The sequence below is a fragment of the Pyrus communis genome, chromosome 13 (genome assembly GCF_963583255.1).
Source record: "Pyrus communis chromosome 13, drPyrComm1.1, whole genome shotgun sequence".
Lineage (NCBI taxonomy): Eukaryota > Viridiplantae > Streptophyta > Magnoliopsida > Rosales > Rosaceae > Pyrus > Pyrus communis.
This window is the reverse complement of record NC_084815.1, coordinates 16,133,039-16,146,579: the sequence shown is the minus strand read 5'-3', so window position 1 is coordinate 16,146,579 and position 13,541 is coordinate 16,133,039. Positions and strand designations below refer to the sequence as shown.

At 40.2% G+C, this 13,541-nt stretch overlaps 1 protein-coding gene and 1 pseudogene across 1 annotated transcript; both read left to right on the top strand.

Annotated features, from left to right (window-relative positions):
• Positions 1-1,306: 1,306 nt before the first annotated feature.
• On the top strand, positions 1,307-6,606 carry LOC137712487 (calcium-dependent protein kinase 1-like). The gene is made up of 8 exons (XM_068451556.1): positions 1,307-2,075; positions 2,836-2,979; positions 3,435-3,587; positions 4,229-4,344; positions 4,535-4,702; positions 5,216-5,343; positions 5,455-5,554; positions 6,117-6,606. The coding sequence occupies exons 1-8, from the start codon at positions 1,391-1,393 to the stop codon at positions 6,198-6,200; spliced, it is 1,578 nt and encodes a 525-aa protein (XP_068307657.1). The 5' UTR covers positions 1,307-1,390; the 3' UTR covers positions 6,201-6,606.
• Positions 6,607-7,277: 671 nt separating this feature from the next.
• Positions 7,278-12,688, top strand: LOC137712252 (potassium transporter 3-like; annotated as a pseudogene).
• Positions 12,689-13,541: the final 853 nt, after the last annotated feature.

Here is a 13,541-nt window from a genome sequence, read left to right as displayed (position 1 = left end):
AATCCTCACAAAGAGAATCCGGTGAGGATCCTCACTTGATAAACATGACTCGATCTCGACATCTACAAGATATCAACATTGGAGCATTTCAGGAAAAAAAAAAACTTGAAATTTTAAACCTCAATTCTCAAGTTTAAAATTCATTAAAATAATTGTCATTTCCAAATTTTTGTAAGTGAGTTTAGAAACAAAAAATAAAAATAAAAACTCAACTGAGTGTCATCTTTGTAACGGACATGGATCCTCTCCTGAGCTAGCCTCAACGGAGCCTAGGGATCAATTGATCCCATCCCTTCAATTTGATTCTGCAGCCAAGAATGGTTCCCCACACCTGTCCCTCTCCACCCCCTCTTAACATCTTCCACACCTCTCTCTCACTCCACCTCATCCTCATTCTCTCTTAACGCATCCATGGCCGACCGTCACCAAAACCCTACACAAACCCAGCAGGAGCAGGGAGCTCCAAGACCCAGCAACCTTAAAACCCCCACAAATGCCTCCACACGCAACCCATATAGGATTGAAGACGATGATGAGAGGGGTGAAGAAGATTACGCTGAGGATGGTGGCGGTGACGGTAAGGCCGGTAAGGAGAAGGAGAATGGCACCGGAGACGAGGAGGGTGAGGAAGTCGACAAGCTGGGTAGAGTTGGGTGCATTGCCTTGGCCGTTCTTGGCCGCATGATCAAATTGAAGGGCTGGGATCAATTAATCCCTAGGTTCTGTTGAGGCTAGCTCAGGAAAGGATCCAAGTCCCCTTGTTACTTACTCTCATCACGATTGCCTCCACTACCACCACAACCTATCACCAATTCCTCGAATTTCAGAACTTCAAATCTTGAATAAGATTCAAGTTTGTTCCAACACTAAATTTTAGAGTATGATTCTCTTCCCTTCTTTCTCCTCCTCTCTCACTTTCTTAATCGTGACCGTTCAAATAGGAGGAGAAGAAAAGAAAGATGAAATTAAAAGGGAGAGAATCTTAGTCCAAAAATTTTATATTAGGAATATAATTTCCAATCCAACTTTTTGAACAAAATATATTATCTACACTAAATGAGAGGGGATGAACTTAGCCCCACAATGTGCTAGCAATAATGTGGTTTAAATTCGCCTTTGCCGGGAATTAAAACTAAGGCCTTTCATTTACAAGTAAAGAGGAATACCACTAGACCGTAGTACTAAGTGACAATTTTCAATCCAACTTGAAACCTAATTTTTATTTTATTTTCAAATAAAAATAGAAACCCTTTTACCTTGGTCAACCCCCTTTCACTCACACCACTCCATCCAAACGCCGTTAACACTACAACGACCCGCCGTTTTCATTTCCCTGTCCTAAGATCCCAAAATCCTCCCAAAACATCGTTGACCCCCAATTGACCAAAAAATGGGTAACAACTGCAGTAGCGCCACTCTCCCGTCCTCCGCCCAAGACCCCGCCGACCACCACCACCACCCATCAAATGGCGCCGTTCGCATCCTCCCTCCCAATGCCTCCGCCCCACCCAAACCCAAACCCCACACACCCCCAACCACCACCTCCGCTTCCGGCACCGCTCCCATCGGCCGGGTCCTGGGCCGGCCCATGGAAGACATCCGGTCCACCTACACCTTCGGCCGCGAGCTCGGCCGCGGCCAATTCGGCGTCACCTACCTCGTCACCGATAAGCAGACAAAGCAGCTGTTTGCCTGCAAATCCATTGCCACCCGCAAGCTCATCAACCACGACGACGTCGAGGATGTCCGCCGCGAGGTCCAGATCATGCACCACCTCACCGGCCACCGTAACATCGTGGAGCTCAAGGGAGCTTACGAGGACCGCCACTCCGTGAACCTTGTCATGGAGCTCTGCGCCGGCGGCGAGCTCTTCGATCGGATCATAGCTAAAGGCCACTACTCCGAGCGAGCTGCGGCCAATCTCTGCCGGCAGATCGTCACCGTGGTTCATTACTGTCACTCGATGGGGGTTATGCATAGGGATTTGAAGCCGGAGAATTTCTTGCTTTTGAGCAAGGACGAAGACTCGCCGCTCAAGGCCACCGATTTCGGGCTCTCGGTGTTCTTTAAGCCAGGTCCGTTCAACTTTGGTGGTGCGAATTTCATATGTACTTTTGTGCAGGATTTAACATCTCTTATATAAAACTCCTAAAATCTTGAACGTCCGAAACAAGCAATGCGTTTGTTTCAACTTGTATGTTGATTACTTAGTTCGTAAAGCAATCGGTTTCCGTGGAACAGCATTTGCATTAATTTGGTTGATGAACTTGAGCTGGAGCTCACAAAGATTTTTCCATGTACCCGAAACACGAACTGAAATACCACGTGTCGTCATGGAGAGGAAATATACTTTTTAGTGTCCCTCCACTTGTACACGTGGCGGACCAGCTCGTGTTCTGTGTACACTGAAAAATCTCACGAAGCTGACAAACTTGTGAAGAAGATACTGCATTAGGAATTTGAGGGGTTTAAGCCCCCTGTTCTTCATGAGTTATATTACTACTTCTGGTTAATTTCTGTCGGGATTGGGCTCGTCCCAAAAGCTTATGCGACTATCAAATTATTGTTGGGAGGCAAGCATTGTGTTCTGGTGGTTAGAAAATTATTAGGTACAATTTATTGCTTGCCTTTTCGCTCATTGCACCAAAAAAGTGCAAAATCGTACATGCCTACTCTGCTTGTAAATCATGAATAACTAATAAGCTTGTTAGGGTTGCCACTTGACCAAGTGTCGTTACTCCTATATCTCTGTATTTTGAATTTGGAAACTTGTTCCTTGCCCTCATATTTTCTGTCATACAAAACTAGGACTTAACAGTTCATTTTTGAGTGCAGGAGATGTATTTAAGGATCTTGTGGGAAGTGCATATTATGTTGCTCCTGAAGTGTTGCGTCGCCGTTATGGAGCTGAGGCTGATATTTGGAGTGCAGGGGTGATACTATACATTCTACTTAGTGGGGTCCCACCATTCTGGGGAGGTATGGCTCTGCTCTTCTTCCTTGAGAGCAACTGAATTTGGAGATTTTTATTTTTTTAACAATTGCCATGCAGTGGTTTCTATTAGTGAGTAGAAATGTGGAAAACTATTACTCATAAAATGGGATTTTCCCATCCATGTATACATTCCTTCATGAATGCATCACTTGTTTCTCGGTTGATACTATAAAATCTCATGATGGTTTCCTACCATGATTAGCTTAATTATTTTCATTCAATTCTGATAGGTTGAAGTTTTTTACTTTAATAAACCAAGTAATAAATAATTACTTTTCATCCTCCCTGATAAGCGAATTGACTGGAAGTCTGCATTAAGTCAACACTCAGAAGCAGCTAGAATTTTAGATATTACCCATTTTTAGTTTATCACGTTGGTACAAGTTGCCACTTAAAGCGGTCATCAGTTCCACTTTTCTAAGTTTTATTTCATGCGCAGAGAATGAACAAGGTATCTTTGATGCTATCCTTCGTGGACATCTTGACTTTGTGTCTGATCCTTGGCCTTCCATTTCCAGCAGTGCCAAAGATCTTGTGAAGAAAATGCTCCGAGCTGATCCTAAGGAACGACTTACAGCAGCCGACGTCCTAAGTAAGTTTCACAGTGACATATTTCGTAGACATGGAACGCTTTAAAATATTGCATTTTTTTCTTTCATTTATTGGTTTTACTGTTTCTATAACTCTTGATGATTCACTCTCCCATGCCTTTCCCTCTCGCTACCCTACCTACCCTCCTCCCCAAAGCCAAAAAAGTTTAAAAATGGAATGGTTGAGAACTTTTGTCCCTACTTTTCTCTATGAAGAAGTGGGCGTTATTTTGGATAACTTGTAGTTGTGATCATGCTCTAGGAATCATATGATATCATCTCCTTGTTGGCATCATATTAACAAATTAAAGGATGAAGATGCTCCTGGTCACAATTCATCTGGCTAGCCATATGGTTCATCAGAAGTTGTGGAGGATCAAGAGAACATTACGAAGAAGCTCAATGGATACGGTGTTGGGTAATTAATAATTATTCTGAGTAGTTAGGTGTAGTATCATTATTATATTTGCTAGCTATCTCAGTTTGCTCTTTAGTTTGACTTATTATCTTTGCTTGTTCCTGCCATTAGATTTTCATGCTTCCTGTGTTAAACATTCTCCATGCGTTGATGCTTTTTCTTAGTCTTTATTGCATCTGGTTTGAAATATTCTACAGTTTCTGAACCGCTCAAAACACTATGCAGGTCATCCATGGATGCGGGAAGATGGTGATGCATCTGATAAACCTCTTGATATTGCTGTTCTATCTAGAATGAAACAGTTCAGGGCAATGAACAAACTCAAAAAAGTAGCATTGAAGGTGAGAGTATCTTTTCTCAACCTCATTAGCATCCTCTTCATGCACTGAAATGAGGCTGGTGGAAATGAATCCTAGGGCTCGGGCATGCTGCTGGTCCAGCCAATATCATGAGATAGAAATGTGTCAGTATTGTCAAGCTTGTTTCTTGACCAAATATTGAATAAAGTTGTGCTTTATTTCTTTCTTGCAGGTAATTGCAGAAAATCTTTCTGAAGAAGAAATCATAGGCTTGAAGGAAATGTTCAAATCCATGGACACAGATAACAGTGGAACAATTACATATGAAGAGTTAAAAGCTGGCCTTCCAAAACTGGGTACCAAGCTCTCTGAGTCAGAAGTGAGACAGTTGATGGAAGCGGTAATATCTCCAGTCTTCTTACTCTTAGTCCAACATGAGCTTCATGATTCCAGTGTGTTTGGTAATTTTTTTAGTTAAGAGAGAAGAGAAAGAAAAGATATGGGAAACAAGAAAATGAAGAGAAGAGACTTTTGATTTCTCTTAATCGTGCTGAATAGTTACTGAGAAAACCCGTGAGGAAACATTAGTTGACATTTTAGTAGTTAAAAATAAAACGAGATGCGAATATCATTTCCCCTCTCTCCATTTTTTAAGGAAAGTGAGTGAGGAGAGGAAATACCACTTCAAACTTATTTTCGAAACATCATTTCTCTTCACATTTACTCATCCATTTCTTTACTTTTAAACAAACTGATGTTCCAAACTTCCTGCTTCAGTCTTTGTTAACCTATAATCAGTTCAGTCGACATTGTTTAGCTGCGTGGCTTGTTAAGATACTTGATATGTTATCCTTCAATTGGATGATCAGTTCCCTAATCCTAGATAGTTGAAATTGTCTGGTTTCATTTTCAGGCTGATGTCGATGGAAATGGAACAATTGACTACATCGAGTTTATAACAGCTACCATGCACATGAATAGAATGGAAAGAGAGGATCATTTATACAAAGCCTTTGAATATTTTGACAAAGACAAGAGCGGGTAACAGTTTACTCCATTGTCAGTAACATAGTTATAGCTGTGTTTTTCTGTTCTCAATGTATATCAAACAATCACTATTTAAAAAAATGTTTTGACCTCTTCTCATTTTAGGTACATCACGGTGGAAGAGTTGGAGCAAGCGCTTAAGAAGTATAATATGGGTGATGAGAAAACAATCAAGGAAATCATTGCAGAAGTTGACACAGATCGTGTACGTACCTTATCTATCTTTGTAACTTATATCTATATATATATATATATTGATACATATTTTCTTCTCTCTCTCTCTCTCTTTCTCTCTCTCTCTCTATCTATGTATGTTTGTGTGCGTGTGTGTAATTTTGATATCAATATTTTCCTCCTAGTTACCATACATGGGAGATTAACAATTACATCAAGGAACATATTGGATATCATGTCGAGCAGAAGACTTTGCTTGCAGTGTTGATTTTGGCCTCAAAATTGTTGTTGATACCTGACACCAAAACAGTAGTGGCCTTATAAGGGGACAGGGCGATAAGATAATTCCCGTGTTCTATACTAAAACATTAAACCAGGCAGCCTCTGAATTTTAATGGAAAAAAATAAAAAAAAGAAATCCTGTCACTGCCTGCACCTTATCATCTCATAGCGACACCATTGCACTGTACATACGAACAAGGCGATAGACTAGTACCAGCTTGTTCTTGTTTATATATTATGAGTTTTTGAAGCCCTGATGCTTCTTATTGAGTGTTTCTGCCGCAGTTAACGAATTCCGAAATTATTTGCAGGATGGTAGGATTAACTATGATGAGTTTGCAGCCATGATGAGGAAAGGCAATCCTGAGTTGGTCACAAATAGAAGAAGAAAATAAATTGAAGACAGTTAGTATGTTCTGGGCTGCCTTAACCAGGTTTCTTAATTTTACGGGTTCCTGTTACCCCTTGAGATATAATATATAACGTACAAACCCAATTTAGCTGGTTAGCAAGTCCTTGGCCTGCCCTTCAGCGGGAGAGTTGACCTCGATTACGTTAGTTTGCAGTATAATACTGCTGCTGTTTGTAGGGGGGATTTCTCATTTCTGGCAATTTATGCCACGACTAATCCAGAGACTTGCCTTGGCGCCCATCTAGGCCCGCCTATGCACCCGCCAGGCTAAGCGGCGTTTTTTGCATTTATTTTTTTGGTATCATTCTATTTTGCATATGCGGGTTCTCTAACCCCAACTCCCACATGTTAAAGAAAACAAATTGAATAAAGTTGTGTTATCCTCCCTATTTTTTTCTGTCCATTTCGCAATTTTTACCTTGTAACTGAAAATGTTGGTTGGCTCTTGAACCAGACTATGAGTAAGGCAGTATCAAAAGCTGTAGAAACTAGAAATGTAATGATTTGGATTTTGCCTAGATTATTTTATTTGGTTCAAGACCGGTTCAAGCAATTCAAGGTTTAGCAACTCCAATTGGATAGCAAGTAGTATCTTAAAGAAAGAAATGCAAAACCAGCTAGGGCTCGAGCGGATTGAGCGTGTGACTGATGAACAGAAGTGTTCCCCAGTTATGTTGTTTTTGTTGCGATGAGAGGCAAAGTTGAGAGGGGGAAGAGAGGTTTGCTGAAGAAGGAAGACAATGGCTTTGGTTCAGCCAATCTAAACCTTGAAACACCCATTGTTGCATAACTATCGTTATGAATGATGTAACCCTAGGGCCTTTAATATAGCAGAAGCCTCTCTTTCGTTACTTGCCAAACAAGGATGCTTAATTAATTTGGTGCCAAAAGTGTTATTTCGTAAATAACAAAGGACGATTCTGCAAATAAACTTTTAGCACCCCCACAGACTTTTTGGGGGGCCCACTCAAACATAAAAACTGAATACACCGAGAAAATCCCGGCGGCAAGGGGGACCCCGCCAGTTTTGGATCTCCGTTACAACGTTCGACTCTTTTGAATTCGATCCATTTCACCTTTTAATTTTTCTACATTTTATTTTTTATTTTTTCGATTCTCTCATCATTTTCTTGAAGTTTCAAGCGAGCAGGAGGATGCAGAGCGGACTGTCGAGGTCCATCCCCGGCTGGCCACGGTAAAAACCCTCCATTTTCTGTTTGTTTCTCGAGAAAATTCACCCAGAAAATGCAAGAAAGTTCTCCGTAATCTAACCCATTCTTTAGTTTATGCGAAAATTCCTGACTTCGTCACGCTTCATTAAATTCCTCATTAATTTAGTTCAGTTGGACTGAAATTGTAAGCAAAGGACAGAAAGGGGATCCGAAATTTAGTGTTCGAATAGAGAAATTGATTGTGTGCATTGCCAGAATTGTGTTTAATGAGTTAAATGTTTTGTGTTTAGCTTTAAAGATCGAAAATTTATGCACTGTGTGTTGTTTAAACAGGTTAACAGAAGAGGTCAATGTAGGCAAATTGCCCTTTTCGTGTATAGGAGTTTTGGTTTTCTTTTCGGTGTTTGGAGCATTCCCCCTCCTTATGTTTGTAAATGTACATTTTCGGGAGGGTTGCTCAATTACCAAACCGAGGATACGATACTTGGGGTGTTTACAGTTATCTTTTGGACTCTTATTTCGGTGCTAAAATGTGTCGTCGTCATGTTGAGCAGCAATGACAATGGTTAAGGTAATAGGTGATTACACTTGTCCTCACTGATGTTGTGAACCATTTTGCTTGTTTTGTGGATTTAAGGTTGTATTGGTTGGGTCATTTGCAGGTGGCGTTATTGCATTATAGGCGCTCCTTTGCAGAAATGCGAAATTCTGTTTGCCGCCTAATTATCAGGCATCTGATGAGGAGATCTCTACGTATCACTACCCCCATTGTTCCAATACAAACAGGCCCACTTCTCCATTGAAAAGGTTTATTGAGAGACATAAAAGTGCAAAAACCTGTCTACTTCTTATAGTTTTATTTGGAGCTTCCATGGTGATTTGTGTCGGTATCCTCACTCCTGCAGTATCGGGTGATTTTTCTTTGTTTGACGAATGTCTTTGGTCCTTTCAAATATTCCATATATTTCAATGGGACTTGGAACGATTGATTTTGTAGGTGCGTACATGGTTCTGTGTGCCATTTGTTCTCTCTTTAACAACCTGTGCTAACAAGTGTCCGGTCATTTGCAGTCTTTGCGTCTGTTGAAGGGCTAAATTCCAAGAAACGAATTTTCATAATGGTGAGTTCTTTCCACATGAAATTTTTTCGTCACTGAGTAAAATTTATCTCATGCCATTTTCGCTGCTAACACTTCTACACAAACCAGGTGTGGTGGTTCTTGTTGCCTGTATTTTATTGGTTGCCCTTTTTGTTTTGCAACACCATGGCATCCACAAGTTGGCCTTCATATTCACTCCAGTTATGATCCTTTGGCTACTGTTAATTGCTCCTGTTGGAATCTACAATATCATCGAGTGGAATCCAAGAGTATATCAGGCTCTTTCTCCATATTATATTTACAGATTCTTCCAGACGACAGGAAAAGATGGCTGGCTTTGTCTTGGAGGAATTCTTTTATGTGCGACTGGTAAGTAGAGTACTTGCATTTTTTTCTCCATTAGCTTTTGCTTCTCATGATCGTGCAATGTTTGTTGATTCCAAGAACTGAAGCCATGTTTGCAGATCTTGGCCAAATTAGGTCTTCCTGTTGGTGCTACACTCTGGGTTGACCATGAAGTTGTGATGAAAAATAATACCATTGTTTGTTTTCAATTGTTTTCAACTTTTTGCAACCCAGGGTTGATTGCTTTGGGATTCACCATCATGGTTTGAAAAAACAGGTTTTAACATTACTGGACAGAAATACATTAGCCATTTAAGTGAAACTTATGTCTGGATGCGTAGTTATTTTTAGACATTGATATGCTGAATGTGTTTTGAAATGAAATAGAACTATGAAACTTGTTTTCTGGAGAAATATACACTGGTATAGGCTTGGTCTAACCTACATGGAGATTGATATGTTGGCAGAAAACCACTTGTGGTTTGATAGTAATAATCACAATTCGTCTAGCTTTTTTTTTATTTTTTTTCCTCTCTGAAGAGCAGCCTTAACCGGCAGGAGTATCTCTAAGTTCTGTACCTCTCATTTTTTATTGTTGTCCGACGAATTGTTATTCAAACAACTTTTGAAATCTGAAAATTTTATTTTATACTTTAAAGAACGTGACACCTTCACCATTATGTATAGTCAAATAGTGTTGTTTCTGTTGTGATTGGCTCATATTATGAGTTGGCAACAATTTCATCTCAACCATGTGGAGTGCTAGCTACTTTCGGCTAAAGAAAGGGACAAAGAAAAAGGGGGACATCATTATGATGTCTAGCCCTTGATTTGTGGCTTTTACAAAGGCAAAGAATTGGCCTTGTGTGATGTGCGGAAAGAGAGAAGAGGAGAGAGAGAAGGCGGGGCCTTTTGTTTATATTAAGGCATTTGGTTATGCCTTTGTGAAGTGGGAAAGAGAGCATCCAAGGGGGAGAGCATTCGGCTCTCCCATGGAAAAGGTTGAACATGGGTTGAGAGAAAATCAAGAGAGCTAGAGTGAAAAGTATTCTAGTGAAAGAACTCTTGGGGTAGAGTGAGGCTCTTGGGAAAATTCTGTGAGTGGGTGTACAAGGGATATGGGATTGGGTTATGTCGATTTAACTCATGTATACTTGTACTGTTATTCTCATAGTGAAGAGCAATATCTCTCCGGGGACGTAGGCAGTTTTTTGCCGAACCTCGTAAATTTCTCTGTGTCTTTATTTCTTGTATTTTATTTTGTTCAACTGTGTGTGATTTTGGTGAGGTTGTAATCTGAATCTCGGTTCCGCACTAACGAACGGGCCAAGGCACAACAGTTTCATGATCTGATTGAACCTGTTCCTACTTGAAAAGTGAATCTTATGTTTGAATTTTACCCTGCTGGCTTCACCTTACTCCGCTAGTTCTGTGTCATGCTTCTGATTATTGCAGCTTAGATCAGCAGTTCTAGGTGGCAAGGGGAAAACTAACATGTGTTGCTGTACGCAGGTTGCATTTTCTTTGGTGATATACCCTTGCCTAATACTTCAATAGATGGGACAAGCTGTGTTTCTTTTGAGAAATCTATCTGCAGTATCTATGAGCTTTTTCGCTTCTGTTCCGAGTAAGCTTCTAGAAATTCAAAGGCAACTTGCTGTCTGGATGATTATATTGATTCAGGGATGCACCGGCGTCCATACTTTACAGCTTGCAGCTCCCATTAAGAGTTGCTATTATTTGTCCTAAAGAATGCTCATGTCTTTTCTGTAGCTCCCTTATTGTGGCCAGTACTTGTGGTTGCACCATTGGCCGCCATTGTTGCCAGTCAACCTGTTATCTCTTCCACATTCTCAGTTGTCAAGTAATGCAATGCCAGATGATGTTTCCCTAGCGTCAAGGTTGTACATACAAAGAGATGGATACCTGGCCAGATATACATCCCTGAGTTGAGTTGGTTTCTTATGATCCTCAGTTTGGCTGTCACAATTGGTTTTCGAGACACAATTCGTATAGCAAATGCTTATGGTATGTTATCTTTGCTCAAAAATAATAAATTATAAGATACTGTTGTTCTCCTTATTGACGAGTATGTCTGCAAAGTAGATATAAATTCATGATAGAAGTGTGTTACTGTCTGAACCATATACGTACGTTCCATTGCTAAAGTACGAGGACTCATAATTTTTGTCAAGTGATAGTCAAAATAATAGTAAATTTTGTTCGAGTGATAGTCAAAACAATAGTAAATTTCTATGTTATGTTTATTCTTTATTTTTGTAAATGAAAGCTTATCCTGCTTTTCTAATATCAGGAATTGCATTTTTGGCTGTTACAATCATAATGACGTGGCTGGCATCGCTTGTCATCAACCTTGTTTGGCATCAGGGTTTCATGCTGTCCCTTTTTATTTTGTGTACTTTTCGGTTCAGTTGAAGCCGTCTACCTTTCATCTTTGCATGTGAGAATCCTCAAGGGTACATGGCTTCCCCTAGTTTAAGTCTGCAGTCGTCTTGGCAGTTATGTATCACTGGCAATATGGCACGCGGAAGAAGTATTTGTATGACTTGCATAACAAGGTTTCAATGAAGTGGATGCTCACGCTGGGTCCCAGTCTTGGCATTGTTAGGGTCTCTGGAATCGGCCTCATCTACACTGAGTTGTCTACCGGAGTCCCAGAATCATTTACTCATTTCTTAACCAACCTACTGGCCTTTTACCAAGTGATTGTTTTAGTTTGCGGTAAAACTGCTCCTGTTGCTTATGTTCCCCAGAAAGAAAGGTATCTTGGTGGTCGTATTGGACCCAAATCTTATGGGATGAACCGCTGTATGGTTCGGAATGGGTACAAAGAGGTCTTTAAAAATGGTGACGACTTTGAAATTGACGTGGTGATGAGCATAGCAGAGTTCATCCAAATGGAAGCAGAAGGTTCCGGAACCTCTGAAGGCACTGTGGACCGCTGCATGGCAGTTGTAAAGACATCTGGGAAGTTTGGCACGGTGTTGGTTATGGCACAAACATCTGGCCTTGGAGAGAGCAGCTGTTCAAGTTCTGCAGCCATTGTGAGCAGCGCCAAGTCTCCCGTGCTGCAGAACTTGCAGGCCACCTATGAGCAAGAAGCGCTAAAGCTCAACTACTGGAGGCAGGTTCGGTATGGATTGCTGGATGCAAAATGCAAGGACTCCCTTCTAAAGGAACAGCTCCAGGAACTGGTGGAAGCAAAGCATGCCGGGTAGCATATGTAATAGGTCACGCATACTTAGAAGGCGAAATGGAATTCATCGTTCTTAAAGAAGTGTGCTATCGATGTTGCCTACTCTTTCTTACGCAAGAATTGCCGGTCTCCCCCTGTTACTTTAAACATTCCTCATATTTGTTTGATCAACGTGGGCATGAACTACATCGTGTAAGCAAGCCTCCAGTGATACATGTTCTGATGGCAGGAAAACTTCCATTGTGCCTGCTTTTGTCAAGATCCAAAAGCACTTTTGTTTTGTGTGAATAAGTTCAGATTCTTGGTATGGAAGATATGTTTCCTCACTTGGCACAAGGCATGGGTGGAGGTGGTTCATAGATTCATGTCCATGTCAAGTTGTTTGGGGGTGTACTGCTGAGGCCCAAGTGGTTCCAAAATTTATTGAATTTTGCCAGATTTGTGCAGTCTGTCATTTGAAGCAGGATTGTAATTGGCCCCACAAGATTTCAAGCCACACGGCACATACTTAATATTTTCCCGGACTTTAGAAGATCCTGGAGGGTATTGAGCAGGGTTATCTCCAAGTCGTAATGAAACTGAAAATGTGAAGGTGTACACTCCCGTTCATTATCTATCAACTCATTCATAATGCGTAGGACTACAATTGCGGTTCAAATGAGGCCTACGATAGATCATCTGAAAAGAGAAGAAAAAAAACGAGAGTCAAACTCTTATCAAGAAAGCAGAACACCATTTATTTGAAAGTTTTGACAGAAGAAAAATAGGAATTGTAGTAGATAAGACAAGCCAAGGGCCCCAAATCAAATCAAAGCACCCTTGCCTTAGGGTAAGCAAAAGCAACCAGAAAAAGTCCACAAATTCATTCTTCCTAATCCCATATTTTATTTCCTGCTCTATCTTTTAGCAATCCAGCAATCCTGCCGGCCAGTCTGGAAATGAAAAGACCAATCCAGTCCAATTATCAAATTTGTCATAATTTTAATCCTTTTATAAGATAGTTTTTTAATTTAATTTTATGAATAGGTTGGCAAAATGCAGTTCTTTATTTATTTTAGCAAAAGGAATACTACTCAGTTTTTAACCAATAAGATATTTAGAACTTTAACAAAAAACTTCCGGTACTGTTCACTTTAACGAAAAAACATATTTTTACATTAAGAAGTCAATCTTGGTACTATTCATTTCATTCTTTATTTTGTCCTTATCGTTAAAACTCAAAGTTTTCATTAGTTTTCCTTAAGATATTACCAACAACTTGTAATAAATCCCATTTCCTCAATTCCGATGAGAATTGAACTTAAAATTTCTGACTTACAATTAAAAATAAATATTAGTAGATCGTAGTACTAGATAACGACAAAATAAAGTTTTTAACAAATAAGATATTACCAACAAGTTGTAATAAATCCCATTTCCTCAATCCGCAGAATCTCTGGGAATTGGAAAATCACTCTTGTCCCTGTATCCAAACACACCCCAAACCCATA

What these genes read in the sequence shown, in the direction of transcription:
- LOC137712487 (XM_068451556.1), top strand. Translation starts at nt 1,391, where the DNA reads ATGGGTAACAACTGCAGTAGCGCCACTCTCCCGTCCTCCGCCCAAGAC. An exon ending in TACAGCAGCCGACGTCCTAA is followed by an intron (nt 3,588 to 4,228) that starts GTAAGTTTCACA and finishes AACACTATGCAG; the next exon opens with GTCATCCATGGATGCGGGAA. An exon ending in CAGAAGTTGACACAGATCGT is followed by an intron (nt 5,555 to 6,116) that starts GTACGTACCTTA and finishes AATTATTTGCAG; the next exon opens with GATGGTAGGATTAACTATGA.